The following is a 24133-nucleotide window of genomic DNA, read 5'->3' on the forward strand; positions in this document are numbered from 1 at the left end:
AGGGGGAGTCGCGCAACGCTCAAATTTTTGGGAGACGCACCGTCATTCTTTAAATTCTATAGACGAGATATTTCTGTATAAAGTACACGAAAAATAATCATAGAAAAGGAAACATTCATACATATATGCTTCGAATAAGCCAAAGATCTCACATTTTTGGAAATAAAACTATCTCTATTAATTAATTCAAATATTGTTACGCGATATACTTACAAAACTTTAAAGATCCCACCGTCGATTGCTTTTATAGTAGAGATGCTTAATCTGCAACAAAAATTTATATTATACTTATTTTTATTGCATACACACGTGCATTCTTTCTTTTAAAAATAATTATTTTTTATTGCGAAAGTTGGGCAAGATTTAATTTTCAAACACGCGAGGAGGCTCAGAAAAATCTTTCTGCCTCGAATCGTCAAGTGGTATCCTCGTCATCGGCTCGCGAGGAACACTGTAATGATGTGCATGTATCAATAACGTGTAAATCGTGCAATTTACCTCCGGAGAGGCGAGACGTGGCGCAACGCGTTTAATTTGGATCGTCGCGTCTCGACCGGCCAGGTATACACAAGAGAGAATGAGGTCCGAATAGTTGACCGAGTATACTAAAAAAGGATTGCGAATGGCATAGCATCGCGCGGAGTTGAAAGGATCTCGCTCATAAATTTTCTAATTTTAGAAACTCGTTTCGCGCGATCCCGGTGGACGTAATTTTGTAATAGGCGGCTACATAGCTTCGGCCGGCGAAGCTCACTCTCTATAAAGTTACGGGAGCCTATAATTTCATTTTTCTATAATCGAAACGCGCCGTATAACACTCTTGGTTCCCCCTTTTTTTGCCGATCATTATATTTATATTATCCTCTTTTATATTTTTGATATCATCGTCATCTCCCTTATCTCTTGCATCGACAGCGATATTTGAAGAAGCGAGATAGTATCGAAAATTTCATTAAAATCAGATTTCTCGCGGATGCTTTCCTGTCAAACATATATATACGATCGATGGAGGATCTGTTGAAAGTCGCAGTTTACGCAATGATAATTAAATCGATGAAGTAGCTTAAGGCGTTCCGGCTTACAAGTTAGTATCTCATCCCACAATCGGTTGTTTAACACTGTGAATGACGTTAGGTATTTATGCTGTACGTAATTCGCACCTCGCGTGACACCTCGCGAGAGCTACGCATCATTCACTAAAGATTGCAACTGGACTTTAACGAGTTTCTATAAAATATAATCACCGTAAAGAAGAAGATGAAAAGAAAAGTTAGATAAGATGAAACAATGTGCCAACAATTAATAGCATGGTATTTAGATAAGAGTAGACACACGAAGACCGTGGTTGAACAAACGTAAAACAAAAGTCTACATTTCTCCCCTTCTTTGTCTTTATCCTTAATTTATCGAATACGACGGAGCAAATCACGCCGACAGAAAACGCATTCGCCAAGCTGCGACGCGAATATCCTTACTAAAGCTTCTCTCACGTTCTCTCTCGCGACGAGTCGCGACATGGGTCTAGACGCGTTATTTTACCCGTCGGAACACGTTCCAAAATGATATAGAATTTAGGAAGTTATTTAGCTATGTACGTCTGGTGTCCTGCGCTGGCTAGTAATCAGACGCCTGGCCTCCGCGCTGTCCCTCTCTTTTTGTTTTTCTCTCTCTCTCTTTTCGTCTCTTCCCTCCTCCATCCTTACCTCTTTCTCCACTCCTCCTTTACCGAGGACCATCGCGCTTGTTTCTCGCTCTTCCTCTCGTCCCTCTTGTACAAGGTAAAGATCTCTGACAAGTAAATTCTGCAGGGCTGTTTGCGGTTCTCGGTGCCTCGATGTCTTGGCCCAATTAAATGTCGATCAGGGCGGCTCTAGCTCAAGGTATACCGATGTTCGGAACAAACAGAATTCGTCGAACCTGAAAGACAATTAAAAATAAGAAAAACAAAGAAAGAAAGAGGAAAACACAGAGAAAAAGAGAGAGAAAGAGGGAGACAGGATGAGGTGGAGAGTGCTCGTTTGACGGTATATCCGCAACAAGACGCACACGAATTATTCGGATTCGAGAATATAAGACGTCTTTCAGCAGTCGTGTTTATTTTGGCAACTAGAGTTTTGCGGAAATAAGTGAGAAGAGCAAGTGAAAGTTGTCTTCAAACAAATGTCAAAACACATATTAAATAATTATTAATATATATTCTGCGCTCACCTTTACAATAAAAAATTAAGTTTTTAATTAATTGCAATATATATATTGAAAATGAATGGAAGATAAAAATTTGAACTATTTAATATTCTTTCAACATTCATTCATATTTTTCTTTCATAGATAATAATTATTATTATCTAATCGTGCGTACTGCCAGCTGCTGCGTGAGATTTAAGAGCGACAAACATGCGATGCGAAATGGCTTAAGATAGCGCAATCGTACATTTTTTTCATTCTATTTTCAAACACGAAAATTACTCGCATACCCGTCGCTGCTCTTTGGGGCTCTATGGCGCCATTCTCAACATATCGCACCGATGGTACCGGCGAATGGACGACATTAATGCTGTGTGACAGAACATCGCAATGTTGATGCAATATATCGCACCGATAAAGAGAACTATTCCTGTATTCAGAACAGGAGATAGGGGATTAATTTTTATATTTTTTTTTAAATTATAATTATATTGCACGTGATAAAAAAGTAATAATTATGACATATCTCGAACATTAGACAATTATTAAGACATAATTTAGTGAATTGTATACATATAAATATGTATATCTTTTGCACTTCTATTAGTTTTAAAAATTAATTATTGGAATTTTTGTGCCGATGTATTATTATACATGACTGTGGGACATATAGACAATAGTTGTACTCGAGAGGTTCTTCAAATGGATATCACCAGATGCAAACACCGGTGTCCGTTAGAACAATGCAACGCGATAGGAATGATGGACTCGCATAAATAGAATGAGACCGAGGGGTCTCATTTGTCTTTTCCGAAAGGTCGCGACGCGTCAGTTTTCGTTTCAACGAATATCCTCACTCGCCTCACACACGTGCGCGCTCTTCGTTACACGTCGCAGCTCTGCTTTGCTGTCTTCGTCCAAGAGGATTATTAATGAACGCCCGATGAACTGTGCCTTCCGCCAATTACTGCTGGTAAACGACGTGCTTCTCTTCACTCCGCGCGATTAACACGCGCGCACGCTCGTTATCCGCGCGAGTGCGAATAGCTCTACTTGAAATTCCGCGCGTATATATCGCGTCGATTGATCGCGACGTGCATTAATTGCGTTGCTTCTCGAACTTTGAGAAATAATGATGAGAGGCGCGAAATGGGATAAACGTTTACGACAAGCCGCGGCTTGCGAAATTTGACACGTCGAATGGACTATAAAGGATAATTGATTTTAATGGCTTCGCGATATACTAATGGAAACATATCGCGTGAAAAGCGAGAAAAACGCCCGCGAAATGAATTCCTTAGATTTTCCGAGAATACTCTCGACGCCGCTCGCCGAGACAGAGGAATATGATATGATTGACGATGACGCGCTCTGACTTTGTCACGTCGCACACAAACGAAGGAGCGGCGTCTCTCGCATGGAAAATATTTTCAGTCGCGGCGTTTTTGCGCTCGAAGCGACTAACACGATAAGAGAATAACACTATAAGCGAACAATAAAGGAACATTCTAGCAAATTCTATTTTTAATTTCTCTATATATATCATAATGTATGTACGATTGCAAATATTATACATACTGTTTCTAGAATGTTTGCAAATTTTTAATCGAGAAAGAATTAATGTTATTTCATTGATCCTTTTTGCGATCAGAAGGGCGATGTTTTTCATTAATTTTGCTCGACCGAAAATGACAGACTTGGCCCGGCGCTCACCGATAATCAAGTATCTTTACTCTGTAGATAGCGTCGGCGCCGATGTCAACGCTCCAAATTCCGAGGGAGAGCGATCGTCGTCGTTCTTCGAAGCGGCAGCGGCAGCGAGCGGTCCAGCTCACGATTCCGCTATAATTCATCTTCCACGAAGCGCGGAGACGTTTCGGGCTATTCTTAGGGTCGGCGCGGAATCTTTTTCAGTAACTCCCCGATGGACCGAGACGACGTGTTGGAACGCATGTCGGGGATGACCAATCATTCGGAGCTTCTAGTTGTTTATCACTGATGCGAGCGTCGCGCTCGCTCTATTAGTGCGTAATATGTAATATCTGCGTAGAATCGCGAGAGAACGGACGAGAAAACTTTGGACGGGCCTTTACAGCTAATGGCTATATTATTTCACGTTGTCGACGGTAAACGTTTAAACGAGGGCGATAAACGTTCCCAATAAAAATATATTATCCCACGTAAAAGAAGAGAGAAACAGAGAGAAGCATCGCTAAATAAAATCACGTCTCGGCGCTTATCCAGCTTGTCTAATTAGTCTTATCAATTATCGAAAGAAGTCTCTTAACTTGCGTTTGCGAATAAGAAATATATATATATATAAATGTCCATTGTAATCGATGGCAGATCTACAAAGGATAAAAAGCGACTCGACCGTGATGGCGCTTCCATTGTTCACGTTCTCGTTGCTAACAGCACTTTGTGCACCTGTCAGTCAGACGGTACACGAGCTCGCTGCCGGTTATGGAAATTCGGCTGGCATTAACGATGTCCGCTTGCAAATGGAAAAACCCGGTCGCTCGCCACCTCCGGGCGACGCGACGCAACGCGACCGACACGACGCGTTGCACGCTCGACGGACTCGGGTGCGTAATCGTCGTCTGCATCGCTGGCGCCGTGTGTCCCTCTCTTTCTCTCTACTTGGTATTTCTCACGAAGAATTTCAATATATTATCAACTCTGTGGTCTCGCGCATATATATACATTTATATATAAATACACGATTGTTTGATAAAAACGAGAGACACACATAGGTGTATACGCGGACATGGGAGCCCACTGGTACCGGCTCGCCTCCATGTTAACGAGATATTTCTGCAGTGGTTGCCACGAGGAAATACGTGCGTTCAAGTTACGGCGAATAAAATACAACCCGAGTTAATCTGAGTCTTAGACAAGGTGGAAATGTGAAATATGTAAATATATATAAATGTTTCTTGTATCCAGATATTTTTTCAATATTATGCGATCGTAATGTTCAATGCTAAATAATGGTCCATATCCCATCCTATTCGTGAGCAACGACTTTTTTCTCTTTCGAGCCGGACGCGAAGTCGCCGCCGGAAGTCTCCACTTTGGCGCGACGCGAAAACCGCCGGTAGGTCGAAACACCTGCGACGACGTGGTCGGATGTCGGAAATCGGTATATAGCTGCGGTACGGCCCTGCGAGCAAAAGCGGAGACTTACTTAGCGCGAGGAGGAGGAGGAAGAAGGGGAGGAGAGGTATGACGGGACAGGTGCGGCTCGTAACTTCCTGGATGATATCGGCCGGTCCGGACGCTCGCGCGCGCGTCCGGCGCTAACGCCTGACGCTTACGTTAGCGCTGGCGCCACTCGGATCCGCACCGTAGGCGCCTGTCCGTCCCGGCTGCTTCCCCCTGTACCCCTCTTCGTATTCTTCGCTCCTCTCCTTTCGCTCTTTACCCCGCGCCGCGTAAAGCATCTGTACCTCTTTGGCCCAGCGTATAACCCGCGCACGAATGCTGATGTCCCCCGGACTCCGGACTCCCCTCTCGTTCGCGCGAAGCCGGCGAAAACGATGTTACCTTTATTCATGCGCGCCATGCTTGCCGGAAAGACGTCCAGGATAGGACGAGAGGAAGAAAAAGAGAAGAGAGAGAGGGAACGACAGCGTTCACATCGCCGAGATGCATGCATACGAAATTATGCCGCGGCGAATCTAATCTTCCAACGGTTGCCTCGATCGGCGATTTTCGTGCCGACGGTGCACATGCACATGCATGTCCGCTATAAGGTCGCGTCTCGAGGTGCAGCCTATAAGACGGACGGAGAAGAGGGATATTTTTTTCCTTCTCGACGAGAAAAATAAAAGCATAATATAATCACGACTCTGAGAGAAGTCACGTACGCGCGTAATCTGACATGTTCTATCTGTATATATACATATGCCGTCGAGACGAGGCGAACAAACATCGATATAGATCTAATTTTCGGAGCCGACTTTCGACTGGCCTCCTTCCTCCCCCTTCGAGCGTGGAGCTTATAATTAGAAAATTTTAGTGCTTCGAGCAGCTTAGATAATACGTCGTATATACCGATCACACGCGAGATGCGTCGCGACACATGCGTATGTTTAAATTCTTACAGGCCAAGTATCTAAATACGATAACGTCCGTCATATAGTATAAATAATGGGGAGAGAATTTCCGCGACGGCGTTATTTACAAAACTTATGTTGCGGCACATTGCTATATTTACACCTGCCATACTCATATCTTTTCAATTGACGGAAACTATGCAGGTAAAGCGATTACATCTCGTTCTACCTTCGAGACGCATTCCAATCGCGTCTGACGCAATCCAAACGCGCGATACCAAACGGATTTCAGATCCGACATTGTTGAGGCAATGTTAATTTATTCGGCGGCTATTACGTAAGAAAGAAGAGAGATATATTCCTGGCGCACACACACACATAATTATCACTATTCAAATACGGTAAATATTCATTTCCCTAGCGCCAGCTGTAAATCCCTCATTTTCACGTCTTTAGTTAAAAACTTTTATGACAATCAATGCCCGCTTATTTTTCATCTCTATGCATATATATTTTTAATAATAATAAAATAAATAGATCTTTTGTGTTTTTCTATAAGAATAAGGATCCATCGTTTACCGACGAAAAGTTTTCATTCCAAAGTTTTCCTCCAACTTGCATTCTAGGTTTGTATTTTCGCAACATCGCTGAACTCACATTGTTTCTTACCTGTTGCAGACTTTCCGCTATTGGTCGAGATACTGCGCACGTGCTACGCCGGCGTACAAAACTCGCTGCCGATTACGAAACGACTTCGACTCTTCGACGGAAGATTTCGCGAAAAACACACCGCTGAATTTTATCGTACTTCTTAGTCCATCAATTAAACGAGGCACGCATATCTGAAACACATGTCGATACGTTTTTCACATTGAATTAAAAAATACGGAAAGATGTCACAAATTGCATAAAAAAATGTCTACAATTCTAAAATAGTATAGTTAATAAAAAGCAAATTATCTTTTTGCCGATACGTTATCGTTTTTAATCGATGTTATCGAATAATTTTTTTATTCTATACATATTAAATTGCTAATTGTCGAGAATCGAGAAAAATCAATGAGTTGTCATAATTTTCGCGATAAAAAATGAAAAAATTTATTATTCTTTTATGAACATATAAATATGAATGTAAAAGCGAATAAATAAAATGCACCCAAGGTTTCAAAAGAATTCCAAGATTTTAAGGTGTCAAAGTCGTAAAAGTTTACATACATAAAGTCGTGCAAACAACGAGACTTTGTTTCTCAATTAACGCGTATGATGCAGTTAAATGCCGAAAAAAGGAGATGGAAAAAATTCGCGTATCTTTCTTCGCGATTTCATACAACGGAGGAAGACGTTTCGCGTATATTCAGTGGAGGTGCACGATCGGCAACGCTCCGGGGATTCGACTTCTACGGTCGTCGAGCGTCGACTGGCCGCGACGCCGGCCGAACGCTGGGCAATATGTAGCGCGTACACCAGTACGAACGCGCGACGAACGCGTTGCAAATACGGACGACTGGAGCCCGGGCTCTCGCCACCCCTGTGTTTCGCCGTCGTCGTCGTCGTCGTCGTCGTCATCGTCGTGGTGTGGCTCCTCGCCTAAGGGCGGCCGGCGCGGAGTGGCGCGACGCGGCGCGAATCCGCGGCGACACGGAGCGGAGCGGCGGCGCGCCAGTAACGTGGCGACGCGGTTCCTGACGCCACTAGGCGGACATGTACGCGCACCCTTGTCGCCGATACGTACACACGTGTGAACGTCAACGACAACGACGACGACGACGACGACGACGACGACGTGTGCGCGCGGCGCCCGGCACCGACAGCGGTGGCGAACACACCAGCGGGAGGGGTGCATAGGGTGGTTCTGGCGCGCATGCATGGGGCCAACGGGGACGTTGAAACTACTGGTACACACCAGGGTGCTTGACCGAGTCAAGCCAAATTGCCGATCGACGACGCCACTCTGCGTAGTATATACGTTTCGGGCGACTCTTCTTGCTCTTGTGTGAAGGGATTAAACAATATCATTTGCTGCGTCCCCTCTTCTCCCTCGTCGCAGCTCCCTCGTCGATCGCGCGATCCCGAGGAATCGAAAGAGCGGCAGCGGCTCGCTCGAGAGATCCATTGGAACTTGAAATAAAATATTTCACAATCAGAGTTTGATCAATTAATAATTATACATGATATTAATAATTATACGATATTAACATAATACATGATATTCATAATTATATGATATTACATGATAATACATGATATTAAAATATAATTATATGATGTTAATAATTATACGATAATTAATAATTATATACGTGATAAAAGATTACGTTTCTTGAAAAATCATATATACATATCATATATGTAGAAAACATCTTTTCTCTCGATATAATAATTTAAATATAAATTTCATAAACTTTTTAAAATTAAAATAAACAGTTTTATTGATCAAATATTTTTATACTGCGTATGTGGCGCCGTTTTTTTCTCTCTCCACCCCGACGTCTGCAAATTATCCACGATTCGATTCGCATGACATTAGGGTGATTCCCGATTCTATATGTATACTTTCAAAGTTGGGGTACTTTACGACGCGCGAATTAAACAGGCATCCACTACATTTCCTGCACCTTGGCAGGAAGCGCGTAAACACCGGTACCATTCTCGTTTTCGTCACATTGCTTATCCACGAAACCGAGCCGCTCTATTTCCGTCAAAAGTATACGTGCACTCAAGTATCTTCTCCTTCTCCGGATAAGCGTAAGAAAGGAATGCGGATAACGAAGAGAACGAGATGAAACGTACTTGAAACGATCATTAACATTTCTCACATACAATTTTCATAAGAAATGAGCAATTATACGCGAATTAAGCTTTTTATATATAATGTAATTAAATGTCGGAATTTCATGTTGAGAAAAAATTCGGTATATTTTTTTTACTTATATATACATATATTTTTTTATTAATATTTTTACTGTCGAGAAATTCTCTACGAGGTTTGTTTGTCAGAATATCTGACATTGAATCTTAAAATATTGTAATATATGATACGCGTGATTAATTCACTCATGCTCTTTCGCGGGTTAAAAACCACGACTCTTGCACTCTTATTCCGGTCCGTGAGCTACGATCGGAAATTTCCGATCATACGACCGTTTGAAATCGCGTCGGCGGCGCTCCGGCACCGCCGCTAACGACGGCTGTCTCTCCGATCGGGGGGGGGGGGGGAGAGGGGCGGTTCGAGACAACAAGTTAGAAAAACGGAATGACGCCGTAGTGTCAGGACATCAATTCTTTCGTAATGACACGGGCGCAGCCAGTCGGTCGGACGTCTCCGTTCCCGTCTCCGGGAGTCGGGGGCGGGTATAGGCGACGGTGATGATCCGAGTCCGTCCGGCTCCGCGTTCTCTACGTCCCGTTGTTTATCAAGTTCCCCTTCGCATAACAAGCATCAAAACACTTGGCGCCCCACGCTGGAGCCGTCGTAGTCGTCCCCCTCCGTCCCCTTCTGGGTGGCAGCCGCTTCTACTACTTTCCGCGGATGTTGTCGGGGGTAGGCGCTCTGGCATGGGTTAAAACGGCGGGTACATACACCCTCGGCGGAAAGGGGTGTCTCTCACTCTCTCTCTCTTTCTCCCTATCCACACCAGGCGCCGTCTATACCGACTCCGAAAAAAAATGAGTTATCGTTCTGGATCTAGGAGCGCGGTGATTGCGATCACGGGGATTTCCCGTGTTTCCCGTAGTTGTAAACTATGTACAATCAACGGGAAATTATAGAGTTAGCGCTGGGAAAGGGGAATTAAATGATACTATTGCGGATTTAACGCATGTGCGACCGCGAAGAAAACACATCTAATTGAATGCGATTTCAGTATTCATTCTGCGCTATAAATATTTTATATAAATACTTATAGGAAAAAATTTCCAGATTATTTGGAGTTCAAAAATGTTCAGAAATTATTTTATTGTATAAAAACAAAAAATTAAGAATTTTTAAAACTACACTTAGAAATTTTACTCATCCCTAAATTCTATCCTGTTTTATTACAATTTTAAATTATTAATAAATTCAAGTGTACACAGTGATCGAGGGAAAACAAACCCTATTAATTTGCAACCGACCATCCTCGGAAATGATATTGTTTCTACTACTATTTTTTCTTCAATTATATATAATATATATATTTTCGCATAAAACGCGATGGCGCCATTGACGCGTCTAGGAATCGGAGATTTCGGATGACAATATCGAAGAAGGGGATGGGTGTCAGTGCATCGTGAAAGATAGAGGAAAGAGAGAGGGATCTCGACGGGGATATGGACGGAGACGTCTGTCCCCCCCGGTTTGGCGTCCGTTGGACGAGCAACGCGTCCCACCCTACCGTGCGTCGTGGCGGTGCCAGAAGAAGTATTCTTGCATTGGTCGTCGTCGCCGTCGCCGTCGTCGTCGACATCACCGTCGTCGTCTTCGTCGTCGTCGGTGGTGGCGTCGGCGACGGTGGCGGCGGCGACGACGACGCTCCACGCTTGGCGTCGAGGTTAGCGCCGGCCGGTCGCTGGAATCGGCGCCTGGCTGTCTCTTTCTCTCTGTCCCTCTCTCGCTCTCTCGATTTCGTCTGTCTACAGCCGGGAGAAAGGAGCAGAGCCATCGTCATCATCGTCGTCGTCGTCGTCGTTTGTTCGTTCGACGGCGACGACGTGGCTCTGCCAGCCGGCTGTCGCCGTTCGCGCGACCCCCAACCCTTCGCTCGCGTTCCGGCTGCCTGCCCGTACTCGCCGTCGATCTATTTCACGGGATGCGTTTAGGGTAATGAAACGCCGACGTCGAAAAATAGTCGTCCCTCTGGCGTTTAGCGCCGCTTATGCCGCCCGTCGCGGTCCGCGATATACCACCGAGCGTTGAAATTACCGCCTCGCCACTCGGTGCGTCAAACGCACTACGTATAGAACGAGCCGCTCATTTATCTCTACAAAATTAAGATAACATTTTAAATTTAAACGGATCCTAATGTGCTCAGCGATATCCATTCGGTAAAAAATCCACGGACTTGTTTGTTCTTCCGCAATAAAGATTTGTTTTTTATATTTATCGAATTAAGTAACACATCGCGAATGAAACTTTGAAAACTTTTCAAGAACGCTCGATTGCTCCATAATCAATTTTAATATACATTTAAATATATTTTAATATAAATTTAAATAAATTTAAATATATAAGATGCAATAAAGAAACTTTCTCTTTCAATTATGTAACATTGCAAAGATGAAGAGGGAGGAAGAAAGAGAGAGGCAGAGATGACTTTGAAAGATAAATTTTTTTACATATATATATTTGTTCTCTGCGAAAAGAAGAACGGAATCGATCGCGGCCCGCGGCAAAGTTCCGGTACCCCATCGTCATAACAAACAAGGCATCAATTCGGTAACCGACGTTGCGGCGCGCGCCGCAATCTGTCGGCATAATTAGATCACGATCTTGCGGCGCGTAAGAGAAATCGAACGCGCGGATTGTTTCGTAGCTGAGGGCCAGCCGAATATAATGGGATTTTGCCGAGCCCGACGTGATTCGAGGGTCGGCGAAAGATTCGTCCCGATTGCCCGTCGGTCGATCGTCTCCCATCATTCCAGGAGGCCCCATCGGCCCTCCGAAACTATCGGGGCTATGTTTTACGAAGGCAGCCTATCTCGGCGCCGCTGCTGGCGACGCGTTCCTTCTCTCTGATTTCTCTTTTTCTCTCTCTTTCTTCCTCGCCGTCTTTCTCGTCGTGCCAGCCCGATGTGGAGTCCCTTAACCCAAACCATTATCCGTATACCGCACGATTATAGGGCAACGGGACCGACAAACAAGCGTGGGTTAATCCATAGGCGCCCGTAAGAAGGGACGTGGGGATGTTTTGAACTTCTCTATGGATCACGTTTATCTCTCAATAAAAATAAAGCTGGAAGGATATTATCTCCCAGATAATTGAAAATTTTTCAAGAAATTAAGGAATCTTCTAAATTGAAAATATATATGAGATTGTAATCGTCAAGTTTTTTTCGCACAATTAAAATTATAATCTAATCAAGATTTTTCGCATATCATAAGCAGCCGTATTTTTATATATAACATGTGTTTCTAGATTAAACATCGATAACACGCATGCATTCGTGGTTCGAGAGATTTTCATTTACTCGTCGAAGAATCGTCAAAATCGTCGAAATCGAATTTATTTCATTATTACTATATCTTATATTAATTTTTGTAAAGATATATACACACACACATATCGTGCATCTTCGAAATGGCCGTGATGTTTCTCTTATTGAAATCTTTCGCGCTATCGGATGAAGATTTCTCGAACCGGGAGATGCATATCTGTACGCTTCCTTCTGAAAATATTACCTTTGGCGCCCATGCAGAACACCCCCGGCGTAGCTGTTCTCCGCCCCGCACCAGCACATACGGTCCTCGCGACTACGCAAACAAACTCGTGCACCGGCTAACAATCTGCCTCTCCAGCCGTCCATCACGTTTCCGTCCCCGTCGTTTGCAACGCGCTACCGCCATTTTTACGCCGATTCCGGCGTTTCGGCTCATCGTCAAAACGACTTGTCGACTTTGTCCTTGAACATGCATACATTTGATTGTTAGATTTATATTAGTCTCATTACATCCTACTTGAATATTGTTAATAAAAGAGAAGAAACGTTGCGATTTACAGTCAAAGTAAAGAAATGTGATTAACGGTTAGAACGGTTTCTCTCCCTCTCTCTCTATCTTTCTCTCTCCTTCATGATTTTCCAATAGCTTGGTAATTGAACTATAAATATGGATGTCTGTTGACTTAAAGTGCTCTTGAAATTGAGAAATACGAGTTTGATACTTATTTATGCGTTTGAACAGTTCTCGCTCTTTCAAATCACAAAATTATTACCTTTTTTTCTGGACGAGAAAAATTCAGCCGCGAACGTTACGCCGCCATATTGAGTTTTGAACGGCACGCTGTGTTATCGGATACTCGGATACGTGTTGCACGATTGCGACTACAGATGGCGCGCAGATACGCTTCAAAAGCCCGATAAAATAGCTCGCGCGATATCGTCCTGCAGTAACCTCAATCATGCTCCGAATACCAATCATCGTCAACCAATATGATATGTATCTTATTGTTAACCTATCTAACCTAGCTTATTATCCAGTGTATCGTTCGTCCTCGTCAGCGTGCCACGTTAACAAATCTATCTCCAGGCGGATCCGGCGAGAGATCGCGTTGCGTAATGCGAGAACGATAAGATCACTTCTGGCGGAGGTCAAATCCCGGACGAAATAGCGCATGATATAACGACGACATCCAAATTCATCCGAGGATGTACGTAGGTTACGCACAAGTCTGTGCGTTCGCTCGCGTTTAGTCCCTCGAGCAGCGAAGCGACGCGCGGACACGTCGTCGAGAGCCGAGCGAGCTGTCAAAATCGCGTCTTTCTGTCATCGCTTCCACGACAAGATCCCACGTCGTTCCTACGCCTACGCACCGGAAACATGAACGAGTCGTCGATGTACTTGGGTCTAGACCTGAGCACGCAGCAGGTAACGACGACGGCGTTATATTCGAAATGCGAAAATATACATACATTCGTAAGATATGAATATATATGCGGAATTGAGACGCGTGAAAGTTCCAACGGTGAGCGGTGTGTTAATGAATAATTCAAATACAAATACGTCTAAGAATATAAAGAGCGGAAGAGAATATCTCTAAGCCTTTTTACAGGTATTTTCGAGTATTGTAGTTGTTCACGAGATATATAAGAGAATACGAATTATTGTAACAATTGTCTGACAATTGACATAACAGTATAATACTTTGTATATTATTTTAATAATCTCAGAGACCTTACAAAACAACATCTGTATTGTTCACTTGCGCATGCTTTTTTTGAAAGGCAAAGATTGCTACGAGATGAAATGATTTCTGCAGAACTTTCATGCTGCAAGTACGCGAAATTATCTTTATTGGCGACAATAGATTAGATTATAATGAAACGATATAAAATAATACGTAACGTAAGTGTTTTACTACATCCACAGCATCAGAGTCATCAAAGTTATATCGGTTCTCTAAGGAAAAGGAAATCTTTCGTGGAAAAATTTTTCATTAAGTTTGGGATATCCAGTTACATAGAATATATTACTTATAATATACATATATAAGCGATACATCTCATTTTTCAAAAACATCACAGTAGATGAAAAAAAAAAAGTAAAATAAAACATGCGATGATTTCAATACTGATCATTTATGTATATGAGAATTTGTGGATCGAGAGTCTTTTTTATTACTCTCTTAAATTACTCTATAAAAAATATATTTTTTATTACAACATCTATTGTATATATATATATATATATATATATATATATATATATCTTATTTGTGATTTCCACAAATTATTTCCTTCAACTACTATACAATTATCGATTGCTTGTTATTTCGTCTTCCATGTCTCTATTCACTTTGAGAGTGATAATCTTACAAAGTATGTTTATATATTTCATTATCTTCGAATAGAGATGACCCGAAAGTTCCTTTAACACGCGTGTTACGCCTTTCAAAGTATGTCAATACATTAGTTGTTTCGTAAGGCATTTGGCGATTCTATGCAGAAAAGACGAACAAATGTCACGAGGCGCTCTGACGTTGCCGGGTCACTATTATCTAATGCGCGATAACATTACTTTGATAATATGTATAAAGAAACAGATCTGCAAAATGTGGCGAAATGTAGCAATATTGATAACTGATAATTAATATCGTGGCGGCACTTTGATGTATGCATGCAGGGATACAAATATCACGTTGCGTCAGAGATGATAATATAAAAAGCATTTTAATATATGATTCTGTTAAATTATTATGCCACGATATTATTATCGTTTATCTTAATAACATGAGAACAATTTTCAAAAGATCTAATTAGCGATACACATACGTTCTTACTAATTAATCGTTATTAAATATATTAGTATTGTTAGATAAAATATAGATCACAAAAATAAATAAAAATAGCTGTCGCGTGTGACGTTATACGTATTAAACATAAATTGTAATTTTTTAAAAAATATTTTAAATATTGAATTTGCGTTTTTTTCAATTTCAGCTGAAAGCGGTGGTAGTTGATGATAATCTAGCCGTCCTTCACGAGACTAGCGTACAATTCGATAATGATCTACCGGAATTTAGGTACGTTTAAAATGATTTTGAATAAAGATGTAGTTTTGTATATTTTATCTTATAATACGAGTATTTGAATTATAGGACTTACGGAGGAGTTATACAGAAGAAAGAGGAACCGCATGTCGTGGTGGTGCCTTCTTTAATGTGGGTTAAGGCCTTAGATATGATACTTGACAAATTACGTGTCTGCGGTGTTGATTTTAGTAAAGTGGTAGCCATCTCTGGATGTGCACAGGTAACGTGATTATATATATTATTCAAAATAATATCGATTATTTTAAAAATACCATAAACATAAATATACCGTAATATAATATACTTCTTCCTATATTTCTATGGTACGTTTAGCAACACGGCACAATTTATTGGGGCAAAGGCAGCCAAAGTCGATTACAGCATTTAAACCCCACAAAGTTTTTATACGAACAATTCGCTACGTCATTTTCCGTGACTCATTCACCCGTATGGATGGATTCCAGTACGTCGAAAGAATGTAGCGTTTTGGAGGAGATCGTGGGTGGTCCTCACGTAAGCATCTCCGTTTATCTGTGAAATACATAAGGATTGATTAAGATAAATATATACATGCACCTTTAATATATCTTACAGTTTATAAAGTTAATGAACGCGTACGTTTATGGGTCAACATTAGCTTTCACAAGAATTTTATTTCCGTGATGTAAAATATCGTAAACGACTGACTGGTGCTATAACTACGCGAGAATCGATTGGCCAAATATTTAAAGTAGTTGCCTTAGACTTTGTTAGTATACACACGAGTTCTTTAGGTCGACAATATTTATTCACGCAGCATGTGATTTCAGAAATTAGCGGAAGTAACGGGTTCGCGGGCGTACGAGAGATTCTCGGGACCTCAGATAGCGAAAATAGCACGCACGAAGCCGGAAGCCTACTGCAACACTGAGGTATTACCTACTAAAAACTCGTGGCTTCCTTCAAAAAATGAAAACGGCAATTGACCGAGGTATTCGTTACGTATGGCTATACTGATTGAACTGTATTACAATAGTGTGTCTCGTTTTTGAATGTATCGTTTATAACTTTACAAAGTGTGTAAACTATAGAGCATTTAGTAATCGGAAGTTTGCCGATCGTTTATTTATGCGCGTAGTTATATATTTTTACTTCTTTTTAATACTTCTCTTTATTTCACGGTTCTAGTAAAAATTTACGATATAAAAATTTCTGATATAACTGTGTGTCGTGTGATTTAACGCTTCTAATTATATCTTCACGATCAAAACTATGCGTCATACGTTTTGTGCTGCTTCTAAAACGCGTTTAAGTCGAATGTAATTGTATATGTGTGCTATTTTTTTTCAGAGAATCTCGTTAGTGAGCAACTTTCTCGCCTCCTTGTTCCTGGGCGATTACGCACCTATCGATTGGTCGGATGGCTCGGGTATGAATCTACTAAATATCCGTACAAAAGATTGGGATGATCTGTTATTGGAGGTAAAATTACATTGTATACTTATACGTATATACGCTTATATTTAATTTATAAATTAAGAAATATTTTATTTATATTTTATATATAATATATATAGAAATATATATTAATATTTATATTTAATTGTTTGTGATTACTATATATTATATATTATATATTTATATATTATATACTATATATTATATATTATATATTTTAATAGACTTGCGCATCAGGATTGAGAGAAAAATTGGGTAAACCTGTTTCATCATACAGTGATATCGGTCCTATATCACCTTATTTCGTGGAAAGATTTGATTTTAAAGAAGAATGTAGAATAATTGCGTTTACCGGGGATAATCCAGGTTCCTTGGTAGGTATGTAATATTATTCGTTTATATATTTAGCAACATGTTTTTCATTAATTAATGTGAACTGGACACTGTTATACTCATGAAAAAAATGATACATAGGTACGAGGTTAAAAGAGGGTGATATCGTTTGCAGTTTGGGTACGAGCGATACTTTACTTTTGTGGTTGAACGAACCAAAAACCATAACGGATGGCCATATATTGTGCAATCCGATAGACGATCAGGCTTATATGGCAATGCTTAGGTAAGTAATTTTTGTTGCTATTATACTAACAATGTACAAGCTATAATAATTTTATATATAATTATAAACAGTGATAATTTTTGTACAGCTTTAAGAATGGTTCTTTGACGCGTGAAAGGATACGGAACGAGACTGCGCAAGGTAGCTGGCAGATATTCAACGAATTATTAGAAAGCACACCTCGAGGAAATTTCGGCAATTTTGCGTTATATTTCAATATACAAGAGATCCTGCCTTTTGTTATCGGCGACTATAGATATAATAAAGCCAATGATGAAATCTCTCGATATAGTTCAAAAGAAGTAGAAGTGAGAGCACTGATTGAAGGTCAATTTGTAGCAAAAAGAGCATACGCTGAAGACTTTGGATTTGTCATCGGTAAATATTTTTCTATAAATGATTTTTCTCACATCACTTATATTTTTCAAGAATTTCTAATATTTTTTATTTTTTATATAGGGCCTAATATACGAATTATCGCGACGGGAGGTGCATCTGTAAATAAAGCTATACTACAAGTGCTTTCTGATGTGTTTAATTCACCAGTATATGTCTCGGTAAATATAGTATAGTGTAATATAATCATATTATTATCATTCAAATTTAATATATGAAAATATTTAATAATTTTATAACTTTATCCAATAGGAAGCAACTAATTCGGCTATGATGGGCGCGGCATATCAAGCCAAGCATGGTTTGTTACGGAATAAGTGCAGTTTTGATAAAATTACACGTTGCTTGCCAGAAATGACACCTGTATGCCAACCTTACGATGATGCAGAATCCGTAAGTGAAATCAATTTTTAATTTAAGTATTTCTTTCTTGTTATTATCACAATTAATGACATATTCATAACTAATGATTATATTCAATGCTTTTAGATTTACAAACCTATGACGATACGTTATCGCAAGATTATAAATCAGATATTGAAGAAGAAAAACGAACAAAAAAAGCACATGTAAATTTTGTATATAATAGAATGTTTTTTTAAAGAAAGAGGCCTTTTATATCTTTATATAATGCAAAGTAAATACAAAGCGACAGACTTGTTATGCTTTTCGATAGATACAGTGAACTTTTCTATACATATTTTTAAATTATTTAGAATGAAATATTTATATATTTTAACACATGTACATTATATAAGTTCACAAAAGGAAAGCATTTTATATATGAGAATCTCTCATATAATATTTTGTACGAATGTATAAAACACTCTTTTAACATTAACTTTTTATCTGATATTGTAATTATGTATTTATCTGATAATATATCATCATACATTTTCAATTTTTTAACTTTAAAAAATAAAATAATATTTAGAGTAACCATGTATCTATTAAATTATTTTAGTAAATTACTTCTATTTGATTTAAATTTTTAGCAATCTTAAAAGTTAATAATACCAACTAAATAGAAATTCTACTCTAATTATTGTATAAAGTACATAAGACTAAATATGTTATAATTTAGTTCGATTCTTCTACAATGTAAAAGACTCGAGCTTAAAAGTTATAACATAATAAAATATTTAAAATGCAATATTTATTAAATTTATAGGTTATAATTCTATTGCACATGTGATTATAAATGGATCTTGAATAAATGCAATATATATTTTAATTAAATAATTCTTGTATCTTAAATTGGTTATAATAATTAAAAACTGATTAATAAGTCACAATTATATATATTATTAATTAATCAAATTTACTTATTTACTTACTTTTTTATTTACTTCTTTCTACCACCTCTCTCCTTCGGCAGCAGATTGATAACATTACCCGAACTTAAATTATAATAAGCGAGAGTGTTGTTGTCTTTGAAAAACATTCCCTGGAAACAGAAAGTCGCATTTATATAACCTAATATTCATTAGTAATCATGCATATACGTAAAAAATGTATCAACTATCATTACCTCATGCTGCAACTTTTGTTTTCCGGGCGGCATGCCAGTTTGCTCGTGGATAAGCGCTTTCATGATTGCCACTGTATCGCTTGCTTGTAAAGTAATATTCAATGTTTGACCATTCAATTTCCATTCAGCTTTCTCCGTCATCATAGGAACAGCGATGTTAATTTGTACAGGTCCCTGAGAGAATTTTTTTTTTAGAGATTACACAATTCAAACTCTTTGATAAATATACATGTATTTTTTTACCTTATTTCTAGCGAGGAACTGTTGCTCTGGAATTAATGAGTCTTCAGTTCTCAGTTTCTTAGCTTGCAGTTCTTCTTCCAATGGTTTACTAGCAGGATGTTTTAATCCAATCTTTGAACAAAAAATATAAATTAAATCTTAAAATACAGAAAAAGTAACAAAGTGCAATTGTATTTTAAAACAAATTACTTACGGATGACATCGGTGGCTGCATTGGTGGTGGCGCAGGCATAAACGGTGACATTGCTGGAGCTGTGATAGATTATTTTATTTCGATTAATTTTATCTGTATGAAAAAATACGATAAAAAATATATTTATATAGATATACATAAAAGAAAGTTTCTCACGCATTAGAGGTGGTGGTCGGGGTGCCATAGGTGGCATAGGTGCCATCATCATCATCGGCGGCTGTGGCATCATCGGCTGAGGCATGCCCATAGGTGACATACTCATGGTCGGTGGTGGAGGAGGTTGAGCCGGCACCGGTATAGGCTTTGGTGCGGGCGGCTTCGGAGGTGCTTTCAACGTAGCTTGCGGTTTCGAAGCGGCGGCAGCCATGTGGGAAAGCTCGGTCGCGCGATTCACAGGTTTTGGACCGATCTTTTCCTTCTCCTCGTCAGGAAGGAGACCCTTGACCTTGTGTATCTGGTGAATCTGTTCCTCCAGCGTGATATTGGCGCGCGCGGCCCTCGTTGCTGCCTCTACACTCGACGTGTGACCGTCCCATGTGACTTTATCATCCTTCTTCTTGTCCTCTTCACCGATCTTCTTACCGATCGCCGTTTCTTCGTCGCCGACACCGAATATATCGGTACGCCTCTCGGCGAGTTGCTTGAGACTCGCCTCGATAGCTGTGCCTGGCGCAAACACAGTCTCTTGCGCTAATTTATCCAAATGCTTGTCTCGTTGCTCAACCCAGCGCGGATCCAACAATCCGATGCGCATGTGCTCTTGCACTTTGTTAGCAGGAATGTGTTCGCGTGTAAGCGGCGAGATCATCAAGTACTCTTCAGAAGCAACGGGGCGAGTAGCTTTAACAGCTGTAAAAATATATTGAGAGTGAAATGTTGATGCGCTGAGACAATTTATGAAAACTAACCGATGGTAGAATATATTTACCATGTTGTTTTGGATCGTATCCTTTCTTAACCATCACATTTCCTGGTGTAGGCGGTAACGGAGGAGGCTGCATGCTCGTTTCGCGTAGTTTGGATTCTTTAGATTTGTGAGTATCACCTGGTGGAGATACGTCGTCTTCGTCGCTGGAATCTTCCTCCATATCTTGCACCTTGAGATATTAACAAAGAGTATTACAACGCATAAATTTATCTGTGTACATAATAGATAACAAAATACACTTACCTGATTATTATCTTTCGCACGATCGCCTTTTTCACCATCTATGCGCGTCTGCATTTCGTCATCTGCATCACTATCGATTTGCATTTCTACATCCTCACCATCTTCTATACGTTCCTACAAGTTTTCAATATAAATTAATATTTAATAAAATATATTTTTTAAACTAATAAAATAAAGATTCTAATCAACAAAGTTATGATCATACCTGCATTAGAACACGTGCTCCAACTTCGTCTGGTGTCGTCGGCGCTGGGAAATTGCCGACTTCAAATTGTTGATAATCCACTGTCTCAACCACAACAAAATCGTGCCAGTCAATTTGCGCATAGGCGACTCTCTCTCTTTCTAATTCCTCTTCTTCTTTACGCCTCTGTGCCTCCTGATATTTTAAATACTCGGCACGGTATTTTACCTGCTCCAAGATCTTATCCATATTGAGTGCCTCATCTTTGAGACGCGGCAACAAATCCTTAGGTGGAATCAATACCTGTAAAAGTATTAAGATTTATTTACTATTTACAAGCTTTCTGTTCATACTTTAAGACAGAAATTATTTGTCTTTACCTTGGTATATTGCTCCAAAAGTTTAGTAAAATATTGAAACAAAGAATGTTGAGGACGCAAGAAATCAAATTGAAAATTCCTTTGTTCACGATTCATTAAGTTGGTCAAGAACTGCCTTCCGTTACGTGCAACAAACTGAGCGGTTAGTTTCACAATGTCTCTGAAAAAGTAATACAATTTTATTTGCTGAAACAAAAAATGTTACTTGTACATGATTATTACATACAGATCCAAAGCCGATATAGAAGGAGGATCTGCGATGAATTCAAACTCAACTGGCGGATCCTTGGGCACAAACGGTTGTTCAACTTGCTTCAAGATTTCCTGCTGTTTCTGATGCGCGGTAAGATTAACAGTTTTCCCAGGAGTTGAACCTATTGTAGGCTCCTGTCCTTTCCCTTCTTTAAACTCCTTTACTTTATGCTGATAGTAAGCATGATAAGGATCACCAAAGTTTAAGAAATTAAATTTGGGGTTGCCCAATTCATTCTGTCTGATCCTGGATTCAAACTCCGGCCCATTCCTGGCCACGAAGCTGGCGGTTTTGTCAACGATATCTGAATTTCTGCATAAGGAAGAACAAATAAATAACTCATCATACATCAAGCAAACAATGTTGAACCAGAACCGGAACGATATTTTAAATGTATCTTTTCCAGTTCTGTAACAAACATTCGTTAAACGTTTCTCGTGCAGTTCGACGATGTTTCTGACAAAGGATACTCCTAACCTCCGGAGGCGGATAAATAATGCCTACGATCGGCTGCGAAGAAGGAACATTGTTCTCTTCAATCTCCGTAGCTGGTGGTTGCGGCACCGCGACTTCTTGCGCAGGCATTTTGCTCGTAACCGATGTATTCGCGAAAACTAACGCGTGTTCCACGGCATTCTCACAAATGGTCGCCATTACTGACACTGACAATTAAAGCGATCGCAGCGACACCACGAATTTGTGGTTTGTCGCTCGAAGCATATCGATAGCTCGATAGTCATTATCGATTATCGACAAAAAAAGAATCGAGAAATCGTGACGTCATTTATTAAATATGGCGATGGCGGCAAGAATAGGAGCACGTATGACGATTATGTGTGTGTGTGTATGATATATAATCCAGGTAAAAATTTGATATAATATGAAATTTATTAAATATAGATCGATATTATCAAGTATAGATCAACGCTAACTAAATATAGATTTATTTTATAAAGAAATAGCGCTAATATCTGTCGCTCTTCATTTACGCGCTCTTCGTTGATAAAATTGAGTAGTAATAAATTGTCGGATAACAGATACAATATATTACAGATATAATCCTTTCTTTAAAAAAGGCATGTTAAGTCGATTCTCAAATGTATCGCAGTCCATTCGAATGTATCGAAGTCATCTCGAAAGTCTCGAAGTGTACTGTTGCCTCTTTTCCGCAATGCAGATTGGCTCTCTGTCGATTTGCGTTGTGTGTTATATTCGTAGCATCGAAAGGCTGTCATCGCGAGGGTTAGCAGCTAGCAGTTTGACAGTTAGTCCAAAATAAAATTAAATAAAATAATAATGTTATAATACTTTAAACTTGATAAATATTTTCGCGGAAAAGAGGCAACAATACTTGCGAGAATCGACTTAATATGTTTTTTTCAAAAAAGAACTAAAACAACAAGCGCGCGCTACGCCATTCATCGATTTTATATAAAAAAGAATGATGTTTTTATATAAAGTTTGTTTAAACTTGATTAATATTTTTTGGCAGAAATCAGATGATTAAAGCATTACATTGCTAATTAAATTTTAAAATAAAAATATGTTATAAAAATTAAAATAATTTTATAAATAATATGTTATAATGCTTTATCTGCGATTAATATTTTTTGACAGAAATCAGCTGATAGCTGTCATAAATATTAATCGAGTTTAAGGAATTATAATATACATTATTTAAAAGATTATTATTTTAAATGTTATAACATATATTCTTATTTTTAAAAATAATTAGCAAATTAACGTTTTAATCAGCTGATTTCTGTAACAAAAATATTAATCGAGGATAAGGTATTACAACATATTATTCACAACATATTGCTATTTTAATTTTATAGTTTGCTGAATTTGCCCGATAAACGTTTAAACTTGAAAAGATTAAGGCCTCTATGAAGACTAATAGAACATTTTTTGTTCTAGGCTTTATAGAAGACATCTTTAAAAGATTTCTTCAAGACCTACAAAATGAGCAGACAGAAAATGTTCTGGGCTTTATAGAGGCCTTAATCTTTTCAAGTTTAAACGTTCTTTTAAAGATCTCTACCAGAGGAACTTTTAACGATCTTTTAAAGATTTCTTCAAGACAAACAAAATGAGTCCTCATAAAATGTTCTACGACTTACACAAACCTTAATTTTTGAATTCAAAGTTTAAACATTTCTTGCGAAAATTAAGGCTTGTGTACGTCGTAAAAAATTTATTTGCACGTGTTTTAAAAGTCTCTTCAAAGTCTTAAATTTTAAATCAAATTCTAAAAGAA

General features: G+C 39.3%; 4 protein-coding genes across 6 annotated transcripts in view; 2 read left to right on the forward strand and 2 right to left on the reverse strand.

The window, feature by feature from the left end:
* Dad (Daughters against dpp) overlaps positions 1 to 7028 on the reverse strand; it is a 55789-nt gene extending 48761 nt beyond the window's left edge. For both annotated transcript variants that reach the window (XM_083051606.1, XM_083051605.1), the window contains exons 1-3: positions 6912 to 7028; positions 1704 to 1917; positions 214 to 264 (exon numbers count right to left, since the gene is read on the reverse strand). The gene's annotated coding sequence lies outside the window, so the exon portion shown is untranslated. The remainder of the gene's footprint in view (positions 1 to 213; positions 265 to 1703; positions 1918 to 6911) is intronic.
* Positions 3911 to 7154, forward strand: LOC145943800 (uncharacterized). Of its 2 annotated transcripts, none has more exons than XR_014426577.1 (2): positions 3911 to 4208; positions 6921 to 6984. XR_014426577.1 is itself a non-coding variant. In XM_083051638.1 (2 exons), exons 1-2 carry the CDS (start codon positions 4524 to 4526, stop codon positions 7086 to 7088), a joined length of 414 nt encoding a protein of 137 aa, XP_082907764.1. In that variant the 5' UTR covers positions 4244 to 4523; the 3' UTR covers positions 7089 to 7154. The 2 variants fall into 2 exon arrangements, 1 of the variants encoding a protein (XP_082907764.1); XM_083051638.1 differs by lacking the exon at positions 3911 to 4208 and adding an exon at positions 4244 to 4769 and having other exon boundaries at positions 6921 to 7154.
* Positions 7155 to 13360: 6206 nt separating this feature from the next.
* Positions 13361 to 18734, forward strand: LOC145943784 (xylulose kinase). Its single transcript, XM_083051607.1, has 12 exons — positions 13361 to 13803; positions 15375 to 15457; positions 15533 to 15686; positions 15800 to 15979; positions 16276 to 16377; positions 16796 to 16927; positions 17128 to 17281; positions 17378 to 17522; positions 17611 to 17900; positions 17982 to 18079; positions 18171 to 18311; positions 18408 to 18734. Exons 1-12 carry the CDS (start codon positions 13756 to 13758, stop codon positions 18489 to 18491), a joined length of 1611 nt encoding a protein of 536 aa, XP_082907733.1. The 5' UTR covers positions 13361 to 13755; the 3' UTR covers positions 18492 to 18734.
* Sf3a1 (splicing factor 3A subunit 1) lies at positions 15680 to 22557 on the reverse strand. The gene is made up of 12 exons (XM_083051599.1): positions 22344 to 22557; positions 21847 to 22177; positions 21621 to 21780; positions 21262 to 21543; positions 21057 to 21170; positions 20814 to 20982; positions 20042 to 20734; positions 19886 to 19944; positions 19693 to 19803; positions 19450 to 19623; positions 19256 to 19365; positions 15680 to 15997 (listed from the first exon to the last, which is right to left on the reverse strand). Exons 1-11 carry the CDS (start codon positions 22525 to 22527, stop codon positions 19264 to 19266), a joined length of 2379 nt encoding a protein of 792 aa, XP_082907725.1. The 5' UTR covers positions 22528 to 22557; the 3' UTR covers positions 15680 to 15997; positions 19256 to 19263.
* Between the last annotated feature and the right edge of the window lie 1576 nt (positions 22558 to 24133).

The sequence above is a fragment of the Prenolepis imparis genome, unplaced genomic scaffold (genome assembly GCF_030444845.1).
Source record: "Prenolepis imparis isolate NDT839.2.m4 unplaced genomic scaffold, iyPreImpa1.0 SCAF_12, whole genome shotgun sequence".
NCBI classification, from domain to species: Eukaryota; Metazoa; Arthropoda; class Insecta; order Hymenoptera; family Formicidae; genus Prenolepis; species Prenolepis imparis.